The 24,542-nt window shown below is 41.9% G+C and overlaps 1 protein-coding gene across 1 annotated transcript in view; it reads left to right on the top strand.

The window, feature by feature from the left end:
• TENM1 (teneurin transmembrane protein 1) overlaps positions 1-24,542 on the top strand; it is a gene marked incomplete at its 5' end in the record, with an annotated part of 270,481 nt that overhangs the window by 124,721 nt on the left and 121,218 nt on the right. The window contains 2 exons of the mRNA XM_081336372.1: positions 14,278-14,430; positions 19,356-19,555. Of these exons, the coding sequence (XP_081192498.1) occupies positions 14,278-14,430; positions 19,356-19,555 (353 nt within the window). The remainder of the gene's footprint in view (positions 1-14,277; positions 14,431-19,355; positions 19,556-24,542) is intronic.

Here is a 24,542-nt window from a genome sequence, read left to right as displayed (position 1 = left end):
TCTGGATAGAGCAAAAAGCTCAGAGGACACCCTCCTAATTTCTTGGGATGTATAGGGGACAAGGGGAAAGAAACAGGAAGTCCTCGACTTACAACAGTTCATTTACAATGACACTGAAAAAAGTGACTTATGACTATTTTTCACACTTATGACCGGGGCAGCATCCCCATGGTCATGTGATTTACCTTTGGATGCTTGACAACTGGTTCATACTTATGACGGTTGAAGTGTCCTGGGATCATGTGATCCCCTTTTGCAACCTTCTGACAAGCAAAGACAATGGGAAATACAGATAACTGTGTTACTAATTTAACAACTTCAACTATTCATTTAACAAATGTGGCAAGAGAAGTAAATTGGAGCAAAACTCAACAGCATAAATTTTGGGCCCAACTGTGGTCGTAAGTTGAGGACTACCTTTACTTGCAGACTTGCAAGTTTAATGTTAACTTTGTAAGGCAGGCCAGAGAAAAGACACAGCTAGATGAGCTAATTATGCTTTATGTCAAGTTGTAAGGTTGCAATAACAGAATCTTGTAAGTCAGAACGGACATTTTTTCCCCCATGTCTTTAACAGGAAGATTCCAGAATCTGTTTAATTGTTTAACATTCAATAACCTAGTAGATTTTTTTTAAAAGGATAGGGTCGACAACCAAGGACCAATCAATAAAACAAATACAAGGGCAGGGGAAAGCAATGATCTAAACATATGTCAGGTCTAATATAGGCTTATATGTTGCAATTACTGTAGCATTACTGTTCTTTCTGCATTTTATTGACCGATCTTACACTGACTCCAAGAACCTTTGTAGGAAGTGTGAGTTTACACTAACGAGTAAGCAAAATAAAATCCAAAATGTACTCTCTTTATGCAGAGAGTACACAAGCTTCCTTCAAGAGTTCACATATATGTGATATCTACATATACTCTCAAGAGTCTTCTCAACACCACAGTTCAAGAAAAGAGTATTCCCTCTCACTTCCACTGGAAAGGGAATTGTGGTGTTGAAGAAGACTCTTGAGAGTCCCTTGGACTGCAATGAGATCAAATCAGTCAATCTTAAATCCTAAAGGAACTCAATCAACCCTGCTGGCCCTTTGGAAGGACAGATATTGAAGCCAGGAGAAGAGAAGGCTCATTGGGAAGGCTCCCTGATGTTGGGAAAGACTGAAGGCAAAAATAGTAGAGGATGGCAGAGGAAGAGATGGTTAGATAGTGTCATCAACACAGGGTCCATGAATTTGGGCAAGCTCAGGGAGACAGTGGAGGACGGGGAGAGGGGCTGGCATGCTATGGTCCATGGGATCATGAATAGTCAGACACGACTTAGCCACTGAATAACAACAGCAACACTGGTCTTGACAACCTTCATGAACAGATGGGAAGGCCTACAGCTACAGAAGTCAATTCCTACAGCACTGAATCCTGCTGCCGGCGTCAACTCCCCTCCGCCCTGTGCGTTCCCACAGAGAGGGCCTCCTCAGGGTGCCTCCGGTCAGGGAATGCCGACTGGTGGCCCCCAGGGGGAGGGCCTTCTCTGTGGGCGCTCCGGCATTATGGAACCAACTGCCGGTGGAGCTCCGGACGACATCAGACCTCCGAACCTTCCGTCGCGGGTTGAAGACCCACTTATTTGAATTAGCGGGTCTGGCCTGATGGGGGATTATGGGTTTTAAATTTGGTGTTTTTGTATTGTATTCTTGTTTTTAACTGGGCATTGATTTAATTTCCTTTTAACTTTTGTACCGTTATTTTTATATATGCCCTGTGAACCGCCCTGAGTCCCTAGGGAGAAGGGCGGTATAGAAATCAAATAAACGTAAACATAAACGTAAACATTTACCAAGAATGGTGGTGAGAACGAGAAAGGGAAAAGAGGGGCTGAAGGATGTTCACTCATCCTCATTCCATTCGGTTGAAACAAGCAAGTGCACATAGATTGTCTGAAGAATAATCCATTCCCTTGATCATTTTTAATGAGTAACCCTTCAGTTGGATGCTACAAACAGCTGTCACCTTACAGGGCAAGTTTCCAATTAAGGTCCGATTTACTAAAATACTTTGCGCACCATAAAGAAACCATGGCCAACTTTTTAATGGTTTCAGAAATCTCTAGCTAGCAAAAGATTTTCTTGCAAGAAAAAAAAAGGCAATACAGAACTTGGCAGACACCCAAAAAAAAGTCTTTTCAATCTGCCAATTATTTCCTGTATGTTTCTCACTATTTTAATTAGACTCCCATTGTAGCTGTTATTAATAGCGTCAGTATTATCTTTATCTTGGTTCACATACTTTAAAAGAAACTAGCCAAGATTTTGTAGTTTTTAATATTAAATCTTTCGCTTCCACCATCCAGAGGACAAATCCTCATTAACGCAACCTGCAGCATTAGAGATGAAATGGGGAGGATGAAAAAGGGAGTTGTGTTGTGTGAGGCATGTACTGTCACCACACCAAAGAGTTTGTTTATCTAACTTTGATATGCTTAACATTGATCCATTATTGTGTTTTCTTACACAGTTTTAGGTCAGCCTTTTCAGAAGTTGACCTCAAAATCAGCTGATAGGTTTGGAAAACAAAAAGGGTGCTATTTTGTCTACATGATGTTATGAGGCTATTTATTTTATTGAATAAATTTATATCCTGTTCCGATTCAACAGACTGATTTGGGAGGGAATGTCACATAAACTAAGCAATGAAAGCAGAACAAATAACAACCATATTGTGAAATTGTCCCCGGAAAGTACCCAAATTGCTGGGTGGAAAAGGAATCATCACTGCTTTAATTCATTCTTTAGAAATTAAGAGTGACAGTGAAACTAAAGAAGGTTATTTTCAGGTACAAAAAGTTAAGAGAATTTATTGCTTGCACCTATACACAAGAACCTAATCAGCCAATGAGCAGCACTAAATTGGCACTAAATAAGGGTCAACAAAATTCAAGGGGGACTGTACTGGCAGCGATGCAGTGATTCTAGGCTGAGTGTCCTCTTGACTCCTCCCCCAGGCTGTTCCTCTTCTAAATGGACTGCTGTTCATTACATGACTACAGGTAGTAACCATGGAGAAGGAGGGCACCTCAGGATTATGCAGGCAGGGATTTGATCCAGAGGAAAATCTTCTCAGTTCTATTTACATTGTCAAAGTTGCCTCCACTGGCATTGTTTCCCCCTCTCAATTACAAGTTTGTGGATGATGTTCATTGAAGGTGTAACAAAGGAAAATAATAATTTAAAAATCCTTTGTCCTCTCCCCTCAACTCTAGACAAACTCTTAAACGTATTTAAGAAGCTTCAAGTGTCAGAATTAGAAAAAAAATCATACACCAATGTCTGCATATATTTTACAAATGGGCCTCTTGTTCAGTTGAATTGCAGGGATGAATGAAGAGTAAATAGTTAAATCCTGACATTTGCAGAGTGGAATATTTTTCTTTTGTTAGCCAGAGCAAAAGCCAAAATTGTATATCAGTGATTAAAGTCAAATATGTAAGGATCAATCAAAATGTGGCATAGAATCCCTACATATCCTTACATATAGTTTTAGTCCCATAACTGAGGATGGATTTCTTCAGTTGAAACCAAACTTTTTAACCAAACTCTTCATAAAAGCACTGAAGGGGGGAAAAAGGTGGGGGGGAAAGGCAATTTGACATCTTCACAGGCCTCCTTGTTCTGTTTAGTTAACACCTCATTTGATTAGAATGTTTGATCTAATCTGACGTTACTTCTCTATACTTTAAATCCTTTTCATGCGTCTGTCTTGTAGGCAAAAGAAATTTATCTCTCTTTTTGTGGAAATCTTTTAAATGGTTCCTCTCTCTGAATTTAACACCATCTTAAAAAAATCTGCCTTGGCTCAGAGCAGCAGTGGCCAGCTAGATAAGGGAAATGCCATCTTCCAAAGCTTTTGGTTAATCAAATACATCTGAGCCGGTTGATCAGTTGATCTGGAATGACTGATCAGTTAGGCGCATTAACATGCATTATGTAGATTAATATCATAAAAGTTTGCAAATGAAAGAACAGCTTCCTTTACTCCCTTCTTTTTTATGCATTATCAATGGCGCTTTCCCTAAGATGGTACCTCTTTGGACTCTATAAGTTTAAATATTTGAATTAAAAAAATAATATTAGAGCTGAATACCTCTTCTTCTGTTGACAGCTGGAAACGCCTCTTAATATTTTTGACATTGAAGTCGTAACAAACAGGGTTGTAATGCAAAATGGAAAGGGCTGGGATTTGGGGGGGAGAGGTACTTTTATATTATTCTACATTATCCCTGTTTATTTGTATTTATTATGATTACATTTGTATGCCACCCGCCCTATATTATTATTATTTAATTTTATTTATTATTAAATTTATATGCCACCCGTCTTGTTATTTGGGGGTGACCCTAGATGGGAGTTTGTGGCTTACGGTACAGGTTATGACAGCAGGAAATCATGGCAAATGTTTTCTACACCTGTAATCAAGGGGGGAGGGTGTTCAAAAGGACTCAGATTTCTTACCCATGAAATTGGACAGCCAGTGTGGTCTAGTGGTGAAGCTGATGGACCAGGAGTTGGGAGACCTGAGTTCCAGTATGCAACCATGGAAGATCCCTGGATGGCTTTGGATCAGACACTGTCAGGTGTAAGAAATCAGGAACAGGTTTATCCCGTGCTGTCTAAACAAGAATTTGAACTGCTAACTATGGCGGGAGATAAGAGTCAACAGAATTAAAGGAGGGCTGGACTTATAACTCTTGTTGGCACGAAGGGAGACTACTGACACGCTTGACCCCTCCCTCGGGCTCAGCCTGGTCATCTCCTACATCCTCCTCTCAATCCAAGAGGCAATATGATGTCATGTTGAAGGTACTAGAATAGGAATGGGGAGATCCTGGTTTTGGGCGCCACTTAGCCATGGAGGCTTCATGAAGGACTTTTCTCTCCATCCAGTATTCCTCTAGAGCAGACATGTCAAATACAAGGCCCGGGGGGGGCGGATCCGGCTCGTGAAGTGGTTTCATGTGGCCCGCGAAGCCATCCTGGAAACAGTCAGGGAACGGCCCCCACTGCCTTGGCCCTGGCCCAGAGACCCTCCTTCTGCCAGAGACCCTCAGATCTGTCCCGTTCCTGCCCGGGCCCCCATAGGCACCCTTGATGTGAACGATGTAGAGCTGGCCACGCCCACCCAGCAGGCCATACACACTTTAGCCACGCCCACCCAGTAGGCCACGCCCACCCAGGCCACACCCACCTGGCCCCCTTGAGGGCATCCGCAATGCTGATGCGACCCTCAATGAAATTGAGTTTGACACCCCTTGAGGGTGAAGTTCAGGTAAAATAACAACAGGGACTTGCCTATATACTGCCTTCAGTTCTACATGGAAAGGTGAGGTACAAATTTAACAAATAAATAAAGGCAGCAATTCTTTCATATTGGGGAGCAATCCTGATGGAATCCATAGAAATTGACTTCAGAACAAAGTGGCATATCCAATCAGATTTAAGGATCAGGAAAGGGAGAAAGAGAGAGAGAGAGAATAATGAAAGCAAAAAAAAACATAGCTGCTATCATTAAGTACCTATTAAGTATATATTGTTAATCCTTGTCCTTTATATTTCTTTCTTTCTTTTATTCTTTCTTTTTCTTTCTCCTCCTCCTCCTCAATTCTTTCCCACCATTTGAACTTTTAGGACCTATCCCAATTTGACATTTCGCAATTAAATTTCCTAAAGTTATGGGAAATTTAGCTTTAGACTGAACAAACCAATCCATGAAAACAAAACAACCCCAAAACAACCCAACCAAGATTTGTAAACATTTCATTCTGGTTGTGTTTCCTTTATTCACCTGAAGGAGAAGCCATCTGGGGGGGGGGGGGATAAATATATATTGGAGGGGCAGCTGTTACTCAGTGTAGAGATCCACCGCGGGGAGTCCCTTGTGTTTCAGCCAAGCGTTATATTTTGTTCTCTGCCAAACTTTTCAAAGTAGAAGTTGACAGGCTGTGCCGACACAGAAGGTAGATAAGAATAAATTCAATTTCATCATTGGCTTTGTAGCAGATGTTGGGTTAATCCAGTTTATGAAATGTAATCTGCAAAAAACATGCAAGCATCCATTCAAAAACTAAAATCCTTTTCAACCAACCTTTTCCCCAAGCACATCACTCACAATGTAAGAGAAATAACCTATTATCCAGACATGATAAGGGAGGGAATGATTAAAATAGAGAGAATGCCGGCTAGCACCCCTTTTCTTAAATTGTCAAGGTGTAGTGCTGTCAATTCCAACTGCGTTCCTCTATCACATTAAAAGGCAACACAAGCTAAAATAACAGGTAGCACGGAAATAGAATTTTGCAGCATCTAATGTCGTTATTTCGGCAGGGAAGAAATTGCTGAAGGAAACGTGGGCCTGGTTTGGGTTTATTTTATTTTATTTTATATTCATTTTGCATCATTCAGCCATTGTGCCAGTCTTCACAATTTAGTCATCCAGGTCACGTTTGTCCCAAAAGTGCTTTTTTCAAAAGGCAGCTGGATTTTGGTTTTCCTCAGAAGGTTTTTCGCTTCCCATCCAAGAAGTTGAAGTTCAGCTGAAGAAAGCTTCTTGGAGGAGAAGCAAAATGTCTTCAAGGAAAAAGAAAGCCCAGTTGCCTTTTGAAAAAGCAGCTTTGGGACAATAGCATTTAGACTTAGACATGTACAGCACTCTTTGCTTACAGTGTCAGCTTATTGCCCCCAACAATCTAGGTCCTTATTTTACTGATCTCGGAAGGAGGGAAGGCTGAGTCAACCTTGAGCCCCTTCAGGATCGAACTCCAGACTGTGGGTAGAGTTTGCCTGAAGTGCTGCATTCTAACCACTGCACCACCAGGGCTCATAGCTTGCCTTCTACTTTTCCTGTTCTCACCGATGCTTGAACTGTGATACATAGGTTTATGTATGCTTATTCAGATTACAGCTGAAAACTCAGATAATTGATCGTTGTTTTGTTAATATAGAAGGGAAGTTGGAGATAGGTACCTATATTGAGATAACCACGATCTTCTCCTCCTTCTTTCATTCCCATAATTTTCAACTTAGATGTAGATAGAGTTGCTATAGATACACAGAAGTATAGGTATCATTTTCCAATCCAATGAAAATAAACAAAAAGATAGGATGTAAGAAAAAGACAGTTTCAACAAGGAATTTAAAAAAGAAAAGAAAACACACAATCATACCGTCCTTCTCTTTATCAGGTAATTGTCATCTTATCTTTTTCCTCATTCTCATTGTGCCTTTTCAGTCTCCAAATTCCCAAACACTCCAGTACATAGGCAGATGTTAAGTCTCCGTATTGACTTTTACTTAAGATACTGACAAATTAGTAAAGTTGGTCTGTTTGTGTGTTCTAATCCCATGCTGGCAATCCTACTTGAAGGTGTAAGTTTTTTTTACTTATTTGGGTTTCCCGAGTGCCTGCTATATTACTGAAGGTAGAGCCATTATGAGGAATGAACATGAGTAAGTTTCCAGGATTCTTTTTTTTTTTTTTTTTTTTTTATTGAAAAAGTTTTAAAATACAATTTTCCTTTAACAAACCCACCTTCCCCCTCCCTACTCCCCCCCTACCTCCCCCCAACCTCCCCTCCCTCCATCCCCCCCTCCCCCCCCCGACTTCCCAGAGCTAAATACAAGGTATATATCTATAAAAAGGCAATCGTAAGCATCCATATACTACCCACTATAAAATCTAAAATCCATTACTCTCTAGCTTATATAGGATAAGACACACCTTAACAATATTAACTATATATAAAAAACTAAAATAAAAAAGAAAAAACGAAAGAAGACTTATTCGAATGCTACATAAAACTTCTTAACCCTATACTTGTTCTGGATAAACTCAATCCATTTTCTCCATTCCATAATATAGCGTTCTTGCGAATGATCTTTCAAATAAGCCGAAATCTTCGCCATCTCTGCCAGGTCGGAAACCTTTAAAGTCCACTCTTCTATGGTCGGCAATTCCTCTTTCTTCCAATATTGGCCTATCAAAAGTCTTGCTGCCGTAATTAGGTTCAACATCAACTTAGTGTCCACAACTGTAGCGTCTGCAATTATTCCCAACAAAAAAAGCTGCGGACAAAACTTTATCCTCTGTTTAAAAATCTTCTGCATATTCCACCAGACTTTTATCCAAAAAGCCTTAACCTTCTTACATGTCCACCATATGTGAAAATATGTTGCATCTTCATCACCACACCTCCAACATTTAGGCTGGTAATTCGGATACATACTTGCAAGCTTTTTAGGATCTAAATGCCATCTATAAAACATTTTATAAAAGTTCTCTCTTAGATTTTGAGCTTGAGTAAATTTTACGTTCCTCACCCAAATCTTTTCCCACATGTCCATTGTGATAACTTCTTGGATGTTTTGGGCCCATTTTATCATACAATCCTTAACAAGCTCTGTCTCTGAATCAATCTCTATCAATGCAAGATATATCAGTTTCCAGGATTCTTGAAAATTGTCCTACAGGTAGTCCTCGATTTACAACAATTCATTTAGTGAACATTCAAAGTTGCAACGGCACTGAAAAAAAGTGACTTGTGAATGTTTTTCACAGTTGTGGCATCCCCGTGATCACGTGATCAAATTTCAGATGCTTGGCAACTGGTTCATATCGATGACCGTTGCTGTGTCCCAGGGTTATGTGATTACCTTTTCTGACAAGCAAAGGCAATGGGGAAGCCAGATTCACTTAACAACTGAGGCAAGAAAGGTCATAAAATGGGGCAAACCCCACTTAACAACAGAAATTTTGGGCTCCATTGTGGTCGTAAGTCGGGGACTATCTGTATTTGGTGGCTATTGCTACACTCAACAGTGTTCATGGGTTGGGGGGTTGTGTGAGAACAAATGACAAAAGAGGAGCATCCTGACATTACATGGACATCTGAAAGAGGTGAAGCCTTAGTGCAAATCCACTTTCTTCATTTTGATACAACAGGTCATGGTTGAGAAGTGAAACATCTTCAAAGAAAAACAAGGAAGTCCAGTTGTCTCCTGAAAAAGCACCTTTGGGACAACTGTGAGTCTTGCAGGTGTCTTTGACCACACCCGGTAGGATCAGCCACATTCCGAAGTTTTGATCTTGTGGGGAGACAGGACTTTTTGAATTCTTTCCTGAATCTCATGCCATTTGGCTTTCTGAGCTGACCTTCTAATTCTATAAAGACAGTTTTCCTCACTTGATGCTCTCTAGATGAGATTGGATTGCGAATCTTAGAACTCCCTGTAACTGTTCGCCTCAGCATCTAGTATAATGTTATATTATAATTGTAGACCTCTGTATGGCATAAACTATTGCTACTTTTTTTTCCCAAAGCAAGCACACATGTCACAATCTGTCCAAGGTTAATTGGGAGACTATGAAGGGGAAGCTGTTTTTAACAAATCTGTTGTTTTCTCATCAGATCCATGTGGTTTCACACTGTTGGTGTCCATTTCATTTCAGTGGAGCGATTCAGAAAACCAAACCAATAGATAATATAGGCTTTTTTAAATTATTTTTTTGATGAACAGCTTTATTGTGTAATCAGATGCCTGTTGTAAAGGACAAAGTGGGGAAAATGCCATCTTATCAGGGGAACCAAAATATAAAGATGCTGAATAAAAACAGAAAATGATTATAAAGGGAAATTACACGAAGCATTAACGATTTGAGAACACGCAGGCTCCAGATGCAACCGAGAATGAAATGGTAGAGATAAGTAAAATGGTTTGTTGAAAAGCTGAAGGCACCACGCTCCCCAGAGCTACTGGGTAAAATAGCACAGAAAGCCATATAGAAATAACAACTAGCCACACCTAATACAAAAAAGGGACACAGTGGCTCAGTGGGTTAGGACGCTGAGCTTGTCGATCAGAAGGTCGGCAGTTTGGCGGGTTGAATCCCGAGTGCCGCGTAGCAGAGTGAGCGCCTGTTACTCGTCCCAGCTTCTGCCAACCTAGCAGTTCGAAAGCACATAAAAATGCAAGTAGAAAAATAGGGACCACTGCGGTGGGAAGGTAACAGCGTTCCGTGCGCCTTTGGCATCTAGTCATGCCGGCCACAGGACCACGGAGACGTCCTCGGACAAGCGCTGGCTCTTCGGCTTTGAAACGGAGATGAACACCGGCCCCTAGAGTCGGAAACGACTAGCAGGCATGTGCGGGGGAACCTTTACCTTTACTTTAATGCAAAAAAGGGGAAGAGAAGAAGAATATAGGATACCTGGGTCATCCTTTTTATACCTCAGCAGAACTGCTAAAAATATTAATAGAAATAAGGGCAACTGTTAAAGTTACACTTGTGTTAGTTAAAAAGTGGGATTCTTGATTAGCAAAGCTGGGGGTAACTGTCTCTTTCTGCCAACATAAAACTACTACAGCTTCTGGGGCATGCCAGAGTCTGTGTGTGTATCACAACCGTGTGTGTATCAAAATTTCTGATGGCTTTTAATATATTCCAGTATTCCTAGGCTGGAATCAGCTACACAATCCCCAACCATCTGGAATAAAAGCCTCCAACATTTCAGCAGACTAAAGTATATAGCTGTGACATGGTTTTGCTATTTTCTGTTGGGGTTTTGTTTTGTTTTGTTTTTGGGGTTTTTTTGTTTTTTTTGGGGGGGAGGCGCTTTTTGAATTGCCCTGAATGGCAAGGAGTTGTGCAGTGGAATAAATCCATGTACACTGTTTGCTTGTAGATACTGTTATTACAATAAGCATTTTTGTAAAATGTATTCTTGGTTTGGCTCTTGAATTTTCCTTGTTAAAACAAATTTATACACATTAACAGTTAAATTGTTATATCCTTAACCTGAACCGCTTTCAGATTTCCAGGGTTGCCCGTTATTTTTATCTAAGAAAACGTGCTTCCTGTGTTTGCCCTTCCCAGATAAACCAGACTGGAAGCACAACTGGCTGAGCTATGTCTACTTTATTGTAAGGCTTGTATTGTAAGGCAAAATCAGGGCCACACATTAAGTTCCAATTAAACTGATGTATTGCTCATCCCTATGCACAGGAAGGGCTAACGGAAATCAAGAGGGCTTAGACTTGGATTCCCTTGTGGGAACGTAGAGATTCCAGGCTGATTCCTCTCCTAGGCTCCTTCTCTTACAGGCTACATTAACAGAACCAAGGCAGCATCTCTCCTTCCCTGTCTTCAAGGTTATCCGAGCGTTTCCATTACACTGTAGGGTATCATACAGCGATGCAAAAAGCATCATTCTGGCTTTCTAATTTTACAGCAAACAGCCGTTGCAGCACTGTGATGCTTCAGACCAGGAGATGTTTTTGCATCCATTTCCTTTCTGCTTAGCCATTCTGGGGAAATCGTTTGTGCAAATGGCTTCTTTCTCACGGCTTCCCATTTATTCGGAGGAATGCCATGGGGATATTTAAAAGAGAAGGAGCAAGCCAGACTTGGGAATTACCAGTAATGGACTGGTGGCTTTGTCACATGTCAGTGCATTTGAAATAATGCAAAATTAATATTGGAAACTTTGAATTCATCAGCTTTCAAGTGCTGTGTTAATTTGCTGAAGAAACGATACACAAGGTTTTTGTCTGCGTACCTTTTAAAAAAGGCTCCCTAATCCTGTATTAATTCTGATTATTTTATTCTCCAGAGTTGCTTATAATCCCCTAGAATAGCTTGCCACTTTTTTTTAACAAGGCAAAAAGGAATTTTTAAAAATATATGTAGAGTAATTGTATAAATTCCGATTATTTCATTTTGGTTTAATTGCATTTAAATCAAGTATATTTATTTACATGTTAGATTTATGCCCTGCCCAATAAGCATCTAGCTTACCTCATGAGACTAATGATGATAATTACATAACTGGGTAGCAGTGGATTCTACCTTATTGTAAAGTTGCATTAACAGAATCTTGCAAGTCTAAAGTACAGTACATCTCTCCCCCCTTCAGCTTACAGTTCAAGAAGTTAAGGATGTTTCTGAGGTGTTTGCCACCCTCCATTCCTCAGGTGCCTCTTATCCAACTCTTCTCCTGGCTCTGGCATTTTTTTCCATATCTCACGAGTTCATTCCCATGTACCATTTCATAAATCATCTTTTTTTCCCCAGATTTTACATGAGATTTCATAGGCAATGTAGGAAAATTAAAATGGCTGGAAGTTGGAAGCTCATGCTTTGTTTTGGAAATATGTTTATGTATCAGGAACAAAAGCTCAGGTCCACCTGCGCAGGTCCAATTAAACTGATTTATTGCTAACCATGCTTATGCATGGGATTCTTCTCAACTAAAACCTGCTTAGCACCTGCTTGGACTTAGATAAGGGTCAGTGGGATTCAAGGGGGATTGGACTTAGTTCGCTTGCGGCTACGTAGGGATTCTAGGTTGATCCCTCTTTTGACTCCACCCTCAGGTTCTGCCACTCCTTCTCCTACATTGCATGACTTATTTAAAAAGATAGAACAAAGGTGGTAGGGGCAACCTCAGTGCTCATTCTAAAAAGTATGTGTGAGGGATGAGCTATGACTATTCATATCCAGTATAGCAACTGTATCTTCTTTTATATCGGCTATTCTATGACATCACCCACCACTCACATTGTGAATTCCAGCTATCACCTGTAGCTCCAGAGAGTATTACTTATGCATTTTAAAAACACAACCATGCTTCATCTTTCCACTAGTTCTTGGTTTCACAGGAATCACTTTGCTATTATCTTGCCTGGCCACTTATTGAAGCAATTTTAGCCCTTCTTCTGGACTGCTACCCACAGTCCAGAGATGGGTGACCATGTAGATGGCATAAGTAAAGTGCAATAACAAAGATAAATCTGAATTTGAGCTACGAAAGTGGCCTGGAATATAAGGTGGAAGAAAATTGCATTATAGTGAAGCACCTGCCAGAACCTTTTCATTGCAACTTATACCCAGTTGGCTCCTATTCACTAAGGAAACGTAGCTATGGATGCACCGTTATCAGCAGCAAAAGAGGACAGCACCTGGAAAGTTAGAAATAATGGGAATAATTTTCATAAACATACACTCTCGGCATGCTGAGAAAATGTTGCATGGCTCCTTTCCTTTTTTTAACCTTTCTTCGTTCTTACGCTATACTCCAAGATTCTCTTCTGTATGTTTCTCTAGGGCTATGTTCACACATTATATTAAACCATGGATTATTTAATTAGGAATGGTTGCATTTGCTATTATTGTGTCCTTGGATAGATTTGTGCAAAAATTGTGATTTGTCTATCAGAGTAATTGATTTCATGCTCCGTGCTGGGCTCACACCAGGTAGAACTCATCTTCCATGCAGGAGAAGCTCCAGATTGTAAGGATGCAAAATTGGGGAGCGATGCGTCTCTTTTCATTTTGGCTTTCTGTGCAGTCTTTTCTTCCTCCCAAAGCCATTGTCCTTTGAGTAGCAAGCGTTCCCGCTAACTGCTGAATAAAATTCATCATCCTGCATTGGCTGAGCTCCAAATGAAAATGAGGAAACTAATTACACATTTAGTTTAAGGTGAAATTAGCATACTTAGAATTTCAATTTCTTATAAACAGAGGGATGGGATAATTGACTTCTTCAAAGCTTTCTGCTATCTTATTCTGGGAGGGAATGAAGGTGGGCATAAATTAATAAACTGAATATCTTCTCTCTCTCTCTCTCTCTCTCTCTCTCTCTCTCTCTCTCTCTCTCTCTCTCTCTCTCTCTCTTCCTCACTCTTTTATCTTTCTTTCCTCCCTCCTTCCCTTCCCACCTCCTTTCTCTTTCTTTCTTTCATTCTTTCTTTCTTTGTCTTTATTTCTTTCTTTCCTCCCTCCTTCCCTTCCTCCCTCTTCTTTCTTTCTTTCTTTCTTTCTTTCTTTCTTTCTTTCTTTCTTTCTTTCTTTCTTTCTTTCTTTCTTTCTTTCTTTCTTCCTTCCTTCCTTCCTTCCTTCCTTCCTTCCTTCCTTCCTTCCTTCCCTCTCTCTGTCTCTGTCTCTCTCTCTCTCTTCCTCACTCTTTTATCTTTCTTTCTTTCCTCCCTCCCTCCTTCCCTTCCTCCCTCCTTTCTCTTTCTTTCTTTCATTCTTTCTTTCTTTGTCTTTATTTCTTTCTTTCCTCCCTCCTTCCCTTCCTCCCCCTTCCTTCCTTCCTTCCTTCCTTCCTTCCTTCCTTCCTTCCTTCCTTCCTTCCTTCCTTCCTTCCTTCCTTTCTTTCTTTCTTTCTTTCTTTCTTTCTTTCTTTCTTTCTTTCTTTCTTTCTTTCTCTCATTAACAGCAGTACATTTATGTGGCCTGACTTGGCAGTTGCAGCCAGTTGATGGACAGCTGTATGAAAACGGACTGAGTAAAGGAAACAGACTCACAGAACCTGTGGATACAACATATGCTCCCATTGGAGGGAAAGTGTCAGATAAAACAGAAAGGAAAGGTATCTCATTTTCTAGCTTTTTTCATCAAGTGTATAAATTATCATGGGAGATGCTCTGGCTTCGCAGGCAAGACCAGAAGTCTGAATGGTTTTGTGTAGGGAGGGCATGCAATTAACATGCAATTGACGTGCATCTTCCCCGAGTTAAAACTATTGATTTGCTTATTAGATTTTTTTAACCCATGTTTATGACTTTGTATTGTAAGTCAAGGGGGTGAACATACCTAATGCTCCTCCTTCCTCCTGTTTTACACACAGCAACAACCTTGTGAGGTGGGTTAGACTGACAGAGGGAGGCCATCTCCTAGTGTCAGCCGGTCAGCCTAGGGTGGGACTTGCACTGGAGTCTCCTGGTGCTTGACTCAAAGCCATCTAGTCAGCTTTTTTGTCTAAGGTAGGACTAGAACTCATCGTCTCCTGGTGACTGGCCCAACATTCCTCATTCACCTTCCATGCCTCAGCCAGAACCAGAACTCAACATCTCCCAGTTTCTGGCCTAGTGTCTTAACCACTAGGCAACCTGACGCTTGTATTGTGCTATATTGTAAGGGTAGAGCAGCGTCAGTCTATTTTAACCACACACACACACAAAAATCAAGAATCAGGGTGTGCCTGACATATTTTTCTAAAAGCTTTAAGCTTTTCTAACTACAGCTCGCTTCATCAGATGCATGATGCCCCAATAAGTCCTTCTAATACATGATTTAACAGGGTCTCCTTTTGGCTTGGTGGCAAGAATGCCATCGCTGACATTCTAAGGATTTTTGCATAAATCTGAAGGCTGGAAACAGATGGGATCAGATGTGATTTCACATTAAGTGGCTTTAAAACACAGACAAAAACACAGACCAATAAATCAATGAGCAAATAGAGAAGATAAGAAATGGGGCAAGGCAACATATACGAGAACACTGCTGGTACTTGATTCAGATTTGACTTAAGCACGTTTGGACTGAATCTCCTAACTGAATTGACTTTTTGAATCAAATAAAAAAAGTCCAATTGAATCAGTTCATTCTGCATCAGGATGATTCCTGATCTGTCTCTCCCCAGTACTACATCAAAGACTTTAACCAGTATATCCTACAGGTTTTCTGGACCAGCGTTGGATTGAACACAAATGCTCAGGATCCTTTTATTTCCTCCCAGCTCTCATCCCATTGGAGGAAAATAAATGTTGATTCTGAAATATATTTTTTTAAAAGAAGAAACATCTTAGAAGAAAGCCCTATCCATCATGTGCCATTACAGGAAGGGAACTTACGACCACAGTGGATCCCAAAATTTATGCTGCTAAGTGAGGCATGTGTTAAGTGAGTTTTGCCCCGTTTTACAAACTTTCTTGCCACAGTTGTTAAGGGAATCACTGCCGTTGTTCAGTTAGTAACACGGTTGTTAAGTGAAACCGGGTTTCCTGTTGACTTTGCTTGTCAGAAGGTCACAAAAGGGAATCACGTCACCCCTGGGACACTGCGACCATCATAAATATGAGAGAGTTGCCAAGCATTGAAATGTTGATCACGTGACCATAGGGATGCTGCAATGGGCAGAAGTCTGAAAAGTGGTTATAAGTCACTTTTTGCAATGGTCACTAAGGAAACTGTTGTAAGTCAAGGACTATCTGTACATTTGCAGCCGGCTGAGATTAGCTCATCGAAAACATTTTTGCCTTTCGTTATAGCACAGCAAAACTTAGTATGAAAGCATCAGTAAGGGGGTAATTCTGCCAAGAAAGAACATTTCTATAATGGGATTGTGTCACGTTGAAATTACATCTCCCAGTATAATTTGGCATATGTACCCACACATGTTTATTCATTTCCCTGAAGACCGGGTCGTTCCATTTTTGAAAAATGACAAAACAGCTACCATCCCGTTTAAAAGCCATCCATCTGGACCGACATTACATTCGATTTAAAAATATGGCTTGTATCTTTGACTTTAGAGTTCCTGCTTTGCACCCAGACAGTGTAATCAGTATGATAACGACGCTGCGTCAGTACCAGGAGAATGTTTTTAAACATCCACTTGGCCTATTGGGCATAGGCTTATGAACAGTTTCAGACAATATCTGAAATGTCTTGTCATCTTCCAGCTTTTCCTCTGGCTCAGATTAAATTCGCTGAAGAGAAACACCGAAGTAATTTCGGGCAGGGCTTAGGAGAAAAAAAAAAGAAACTTGTTTACAAGCCGCTACTCTTGAAAATAAGCAACAGCCTAAAAGAGACGGGCTTAGCAAATTCTTTGGGACCTTAAATTCAGCCACCTAAACGTATCTACACAGCTTAGGTGCCGGAACTAACCTTTGCTCTGTGCTCATAAATAGTTATCCTAAAAGAAAGCAAACCTTTGGAAGGACAGATTTTTGAAACTGAAGCTCCAATACTTTGGCCACCAAATGAGAAGAAAGATGGGGAAGATGTTGGGGAAGGCAAAAGGACAAGGGGACGGCAGAAGATGAGATGGTTAGATAGTATCATTGGTGCAATGAACATGAATTTGGGCAAACTCTGGAAGACGGGAGGACAAAGGGAGCCTGGCGTACTGAGGTCCATGGGGTTTTGAAGAGTTGTAGATGACAACAATATCAAGGGTTCCTCCTGTGGGGTCCTTGGTGTTCTCTGAGCTTAGTTATTTTCTTGCAGATGTTTCGTTACCCAGCTAGGTAACATCATCAGTGCTAGGAGGGAGGGGGGTTTGCTCCCTGTTTATGTATAGGTTCCTTCCCTACCACCACTTCCCACTTCTCTGCTACTTTAGCAGAAGCAACATTCCCCAGGAAATGCCCAAACTCTGGGTCTGAGACGAGAAATGAGAAGAGCCTATATTTTGCAGGTTGATAATTATGCCCAGGTAAAGGTAAAGGTAAAGGTTCCCCCGCACATGTGTGCTCGTCGTTTCCAACTCTAGGGGCTGGTGCTCATCTCTGTTTCAAAGCCGAAGAGCCAGTGCTTGTCCAAGGACGTCTCCGTGGTCATGTGACCGGCATGACTAGACGCCAAAGGCGCACGGAACGCTGTTACCTTCCCACCGTAGTGGTCCCTATTTTTCTACTTGCATTTTTACGTGTTTTCGAACTGCTAGGTTGGCAGAAGCTGGGACGAGTAACAGGCGCTCACTCTGCTACGCGGCACTCGGGATTCGACCCGCCCAACTGCCGACCTTCTGATCGACAAGCTCAGCGTCCTAACCCACTGAGCCACCACATCCCTACAAATTATGCCCAAGGAATAAAAAAAAATGTTTCCCAAAATGTATCTTCTTAGTTTATTTACAGTATTAATCAGTGGACGTGTTGAGTCCTTTTCTCCTTCTTTTTTTCTTTTTTTCTTTGCTTCTTTTTTTGTTTCAAAGGCTGATAACCCCAAAACCAAGCTGGGTCAAGAGGGTGACGTGGAGGAAAAGAAGTGTAAAGCTTAGAGATGTGTTGGTATGAGAGGCATTATAGAAATGTGTTAAATATATAAATAAGAAGGCATTTGTGGACTAATTAACACCCATGTAGTGCTAAAAGTCCTTTGTCTTTCTTTAATCTCTAGGGAGTAATGTCAGAACTCCCAACGCCAGCTCAGCTGCGTTGTTCTGAAATGAGACTTTTGCCCAGAGATAATTTCTCTGAAGCCAGGGGCTGAAGTATTCCTTCGCTAGATATAACAGATTCATATCCATTGTGACTGTCATTCTGCTGATCAGTTTTGTGGATGTGGAAGGGTGGATGAGTGGGGGAGAGAGAGAGAAAGAGAGAGGGAGAGAGAGAGAGAGAGAAAGAAAAAAAGGAAAGGAAAGGAAAGGGAAGGAAGGAAAGGAAGAAAGAGAGAGAGAGAGAAAGAAAGAAAGAGAAAGGAAGGAAGGAAGGAAGGAAGGAAGGAAGGAAGGAAGGAAGGAAGGAAGGGAGAAAGAAAAAGAAAAGAAAGAAAGAAAAAGAGAAAGAGAAAGAAAGAAAGAAAGGAAGGAAAAGAAAAAGAAAGGAAAGAAAGAAAGGAAAGAAAGGAAGGAAGGAAGGAAGGAAGGAAGGAAGGAAGGAAGGAAGGAAGGAAGGAAGGAAGGAAGGAAGGAAGAAAGAAAAAGAAAAGAAAGAAAGAAAGAAAGAAAGAAAAAGAGAGAAAGAGAAAGAAAGAAAGGAAAGAAAGAAAGAAAGAGAAAGAAGAAAGAAAGAAAGAAAGAAAGAAAGAAAGAAAGAAAGAAAAAGAAAGAAAGACAGACAGAAAGAAAGAAAGAAAGAAAGAAAGAAAGAAAGAAAGAAAGAAAGAAAGAAAGAAAGAAAGAAAGAAAGAAAGTGGTCCATTTGTGCAATACAAGATCTTATGTTTGCTGCTGCTTGGTTGTTTTCTTGCAGACGCTTCCAGCATCATCAGTCTAGCACTGATGAGGTTACCTAGTTGGGTAAGGAAACGTCTGCAAGAAAACAACCAAGCTCAGAGGCACCAAAGATGCCTCATTTCAACTCTAAGCTACTGTACAAATATTCTCCTTTAAGGGTCTTCTCTTTCCAAGCACCGATAATATTCAAAGCTATTCTTTAGGGTCCCCGGGCTGTGGCCTACTGTATTCGGAAATGCAAGAGGCAGTCCAGGTGCACGCAGGTCCACTCCACTCACACCCAAGTAGCACGCCAAAGGCTTCTCTTCTCTCTTGCGTGAGTGGAGCTGTGTGCGCACCTGTGCACACCGGCTCACCGGCCCAGCCGGGCTGCCCAGCTGCAAAGGTTTGGGACTGCTTCTTTGGGCCCAAAAGATTCCTCCATCTACCTGGGGTTTCATGTAAAATGCTTCCAGCGCGTTTTCCCTTAAGAAGCAAATTTGCCTTGAATTGCAGGCTGCTCATTTAAATGCCTTTTTAAATGCCTTTGAAAAGCATGTTCTCTTCGTAACTTTCCTTTTTTTTGCCCTTTTGTTGTTGTTGTTGTTGTTTTTTTGGAGATATAGTATTTCAGAAAGGACAGGCCATCGACACGGGAGAAATTGAAATTGGAGATCAGGTGATGCAGACCATCCCACCAGGCCTCTTTTGGCGGTTCCAGATCACGATCCATCATCCATTGTACTTGAAATTTAATGTCTCCCTGGCAAAGGATTCTCTGCTTGGGATTTATGGCAGACGCAATATTCCTCCCACCCACACCCAGGTACTTTAATTTTGCCTAGTTTTTTAAAAAGTTAGTTATTTCACAGTGCATTGTGCTCTCTCCAAAAGGAAGAGTTGAGGTTCACTCTTAAATGGCTCGTTCAAGAACCACCTTGCTTTTCACTGTCTGCTGAACTAATGGGAGTCTTTTTTTAAAAAAAAAAATTCTTCTTACCTAGCAATTGAGAATTTTTCTTCATTTTATGTAAGCATGCGGGGGAGGGGGGAGAATTTTGTCAGAGCCATGAAAGAAGAGGAAATGTTCCAACTATAATTTTATTGTCACAGTAGATAGTGGTTTGATTTTGAATTTCAAATCAGAATAGAGCTGGAAGGGACCTTGGAGGTCTTCTAGTCCAACCCCCTGCTCAGGCAGGAAACCTTAAACCATTTCAGGCAAGTAGCTGTCCAGTCTCTTCTTAAAAGCCTCCAGTGATGGAGCCATCACAACTTCTGGAGGCAAGGAGTTCCACTGGTTAATTGTTCTCACTATCAGGAAATTTCTCCTTAATTCCAGGTTGCTTCTCTCCGTGATTAGTTTCCATCCGTTGCTTCTTGTCCTGCCCTCTGGTGCCTTGGAGAATAATTTGACCCCCTCTTCTTTGGGTCAGCCCCTCAAATCCTGAAATACTGCTACCATGTCATCCCTAGTCCTTCTTTTCTCTAGATTAGCCATAGTCTCTGGCTAATTTAGAGAAAAGTCTAAAGAACAAAAAAAAATATGCCCCCCTATTTAGAATACCTTATGATAGTTATTACTTCCTGCTGGGGTGAATTGCAAAGCGTTCCAGAAACATCTACAACCTGACTTTTGTCTTTTGTTCATGTATAAACACATACAGATCTTTTCCAGGCAGTGAATCATCCTCATTTAATTAACACCTTTTGACAGCCTTTTGAAGGAATATCTCATAGCACTGAACAGAGAAAGAGATTTGCCTTTATTGTCTGTTTTCTTTAGCGATAAAGGATAAAGATTCACGCCCGTCTTTAGGTTTGAACTCTCTGAGGGTGAGGGAACTTTCTTCACTGAACATGCACCTTTATTTTGGCGTCTTCATAAATAAATAGTTTCCATTTTGTCCCCCAGCTGCTTCTCCAAGACAATGTGCTCTTCTGCCTTTGGAATAGTTATGTGCGTATGGGAAAAATCACTTGGTGGAAATTGTTAGTTGGCAATGCTTTTGTTCTTACAAAAGCCATGGAATGACGACAGCGATCAGGGAACATTTAACGGCACACAAGCTTTGTGCAAGTTTCCCCAAATATGATTTTTAAATGGTATGGCATGGCTTTCCATGTTTCATTTCTGAGTTAGCAAGTAACAGAGGAGGCCCAAGCTTCTGCCTGACTTAATCGGTCTATTTTTTTAGAAAGGGAACAAATTAAATAAAAATGGGGGACATCATAAATTGTCTTTGCTAATTCCTCTCACTTTTCCCTTTATCCCAGCCCTTTGGATGAAATGATAAGCAGTCTACTGTTACATAAGTGTTGTGGGATTTTGGTCATGGATTGTTATGCAGGCAATATTTGCCAATTAACATCTGGCTGTTGCACTCTTGGCTGCCTTTTCTGGACTACAGTTTCTCAAAGAGAAATACAAAGTTTCCATGATGTTCTTGAACCGAAAACCTTCAGCACAGAAAGTTCAGAGCTTTACTTCCTTGTAAGATAAGGGAGCAAATCAAATTGGTTTATCACAACCCTAAGGCCATATAGAGGTAGTTCTTAGGTTTTAACCCTTAAGGGGGATGGGAATTTCTGAACCGAACAGCAAGCTTCAGTGAGTTGGAAGCTGCTGGACCTTCATGAGGCTTTGCTTGAAGAAGGCTGGCCCAAGTGAGCAGAAGACCTGCAGGTCTTGTTAGTATTGGACTCCTGTCAACTTTTCACTGAAGCTCTTTGAAACTTTACTGTACAGAATAGATCTGGAAGGGACCTTGGAAGGCTTCTAGTCCAACCCTCTGCTCAAGTGGGAGACCCCATACCAGTGATGGTGAACCTTTTAGAGACTGAGTGCCCCCAAACCAGACCCGTCCCCCTGCCTGCCCCGCTCAACCTCCACCTCGCCCCAGCCCACCCTGCCCCGTCTGCCTGCAGTTTGCCCATGTGGCCCAACAGCGCCATGGCAGCCTCGCCCTCCAGCCGTGCCCCGCAACATCATCTGCGCATGACGGGGCACGAGGGCGGAGTCTCATCCCCGATGCCCGGCTGCCATGTCCTTGGCTGCGTTACTCCATGCAGGCTGTGCTCGGGGCAACTTTTCTCCGAGGGGGATGCCGGTGAGGGGACCGTGGAGGGAGGTGGGGCTGGGGCAATGGCACACATGCCTACAAAGAGGACTCCGAGTGCCATCTCTGGCACGTGTGCCATAGGTTCGCCACCACTGCCCTATACCATTTCAGACAAGTGGTTGTCCAGGCTCTTCTTACAAGCCTCCAGTGATGAAACCCACAGGTTGGTTTTACAACAGCCTTTCCAACATGAGCTGCAGAGTCTGTCCTGCACTTTTAGGAAGCCCTCGTCCATCCTCTTCCACCAGAGCCACTATCACCCTGAACAGCACCCTGTACTGCCACCAACTTTGCCCAGGTAGCCTCCACTCCTGCTTCAACTATCATCAGAACGAAGTCTGCCTTGTCAGTCCATTCCCTTCTCCGGGGTCTGCAGACTATCCTTGCACTAGCAGGAGAAAACAGAACTTCTTTTATTGGCTGCCCATCTCACCATTACATATAAAGGTAAAGGTAAAGGTTCCCCCGCACATGCGTGCTAGTCGTTTCCGACTCTAGGGGCCGGTGCTCATCTCCGTTTCAAAGCCAAAGAGCCAGCGCTTGTCCGAGGACGTCTCCGTCGTCATGTGGCCGGCATGACTAGACGCCAAAGGCGCACGGAACACTGTTACCTTCCCACCGTAGTGGTCCCTATTTTTCTACTTGCATTTTTTACGTGCTTTCGAACTGCTAGGTTGGCAGAAGCTGGGACGAGTAACAGGCGCTCACTCTGTTACGCGGCACTCGGGATTCGACCCGCCAAACTGCCAACCTTCTGATCGACAAGCTCAGCGTCTTAACCCACTGAGCCACCGCGTCCCATTACATATACAGTACAGTTAAAACATAAAAAGACATTAAAACCGGACTTCCGGTGGCTCCGCGGCGACGGAGACAGCCTTCCCGGGCTGCCCGCGGCTCAGCTGTTGTTTTTTCGCCCGAAACAGCACCGATCAGCTGTTCGGGCGAATTTGAAGCCCCCTCCTCGGGAGAAGAGGAGGGGGCGAGCTCCCAGGTAGGGGTAGAGTTCTCCAGGGCCGCCTGAGCTTATGGCTTGGGCGGCTGAAGGATTGAACTCCCCCGTAGCCTGGGCTGCTCCCAGCTGGCCGGCGCCTCTGCTCCTGATTCTTGGAGCAGAGCCAGGCGACTGCGACCACCCCTGCCTGAAGGAATGACTATGGATTAAAGGAGCAGGCAGAGCGATACAAGAGGAAAAGGTGATATTTTACTCTCCAGCTTGATGGCCTTTTTTGGATTATAAATCTGAAGTGAAAGTGCGTCGCATTTGGTAAAAGATGGCGGCTAAACCACCCCCTAAAACTCTTCGGAGTGCTGGAACTTCTCCTGTGCAACAATCATTACTGCAGGCGCTGCATCCTCCTGATGTATTGACATCAAAGGACTTACAAGATGCTCTTGAAAAACATGCTCAGGTAATTTTGGAATCAATTAATGCTAGATTTGTACAGATGGAGGAGAAATTGGAGAAATTGGAGGAGAGAATGGAGGAGAGGATGGAACAGAAGTTCAGAGTGATGAAGGCAGACATCTTGTCTTCAGTGTGTAAGGTGGCTCGCTGTGTGGAAGAATTGGAGGAAAAGCTAGAAGATCTGACTCAAAAGAATGCTATATTAGAAGCAAAAGTATTGGAGAATGAAGATAAAGTGGAAAAGGAACTGAGTCTTGCTCAATATTACCAGATGCAGTTTGCCATTAGAGTTAGAGGCTTAAAGGAGAATACCAAGGAAGATCTAAAGCAGCTGGTTTCTGAGGCTTTTGAAGAAGTGTTGAAACAGCCAGCATCTGAAATAAAAGGAGGCATGGATAAAGTGTTTCGTGTGAATTCATGGATTGCTAGACAGAGAAAGTTGCCTAGAGATGTGGTGGTATATTTTGCAAAAAGGGAAACTAGAGATGAAGTTATACGAGCTGCTTATGATACTAAAGTTGTGATTGCTAATCAAGAAGTTTTGGTCTTAAAAGAAATTCCTCCAAAGATTTTAAGGAGAAGGAAGGATTTTACATTCCTTGTGCAAGAGCTCAAGCAACGAGATATAAGGTTTAGATGGGAGATCCCAGCTGGGTTGATGGTGACGCACGAAGGTAAAAGGTACCGTCTGGTTACTGTGATGCAAGCGCGTGATTTCTATAATAATGTTTTAAATGCAACGCCATTAACATCTCTGGAAGCTGAAAAGGGATCTGGAGAAGGAGTGCATCAAGAGGTCGAAGGTGGTCAGATAGAAGACAACGGTGTTGGAAGAGATCAAGATACAACTTCGTCGGATGATTCAATAGAACAGAGGGTGACGCGTGCTGCTGCAAAACGAGCTAAGAAGAGAAAATAGCAGGATTTGCAGAAGTCTATGGAATTTCTACGACGTATTCATAGTCAAGTATGGGAGGTGGGAAAAGATTTGGGTGTAGACGCAATATATTTTTTACATGTGGTGGTTTTGTGGAAAGGGTGAGGTTTTTTTGGATTAAAGTTTGGTGGAATATATAGAAGATTTCCAAATGGAGGTTAAAGTTTTGTTCGCAATTTTTTTATTGTTTGGAATAATTATAGATGTGCTGGAAGAGGAACGGCCGATTACAGAAGACTGGACTTTAAAGTTTTCTGATTTGGTTGAGGTGGCGAAGATCTTGGTTAATTTGAAAGATTATTTGTAAGAACGTTATATCATGTAATGGACAAAAAGGGATGGAGTC

Source organism: Vipera berus, assembly GCF_964194415.1.
Source record: "Vipera berus genome assembly, chromosome: 11".
NCBI lineage: Eukaryota > Metazoa > Chordata > Lepidosauria > Squamata > Viperidae > Vipera > Vipera berus.
Note: the sequence above shows the minus strand (reverse complement) of the source record. Positions and strands in the feature narration are given on the sequence as shown.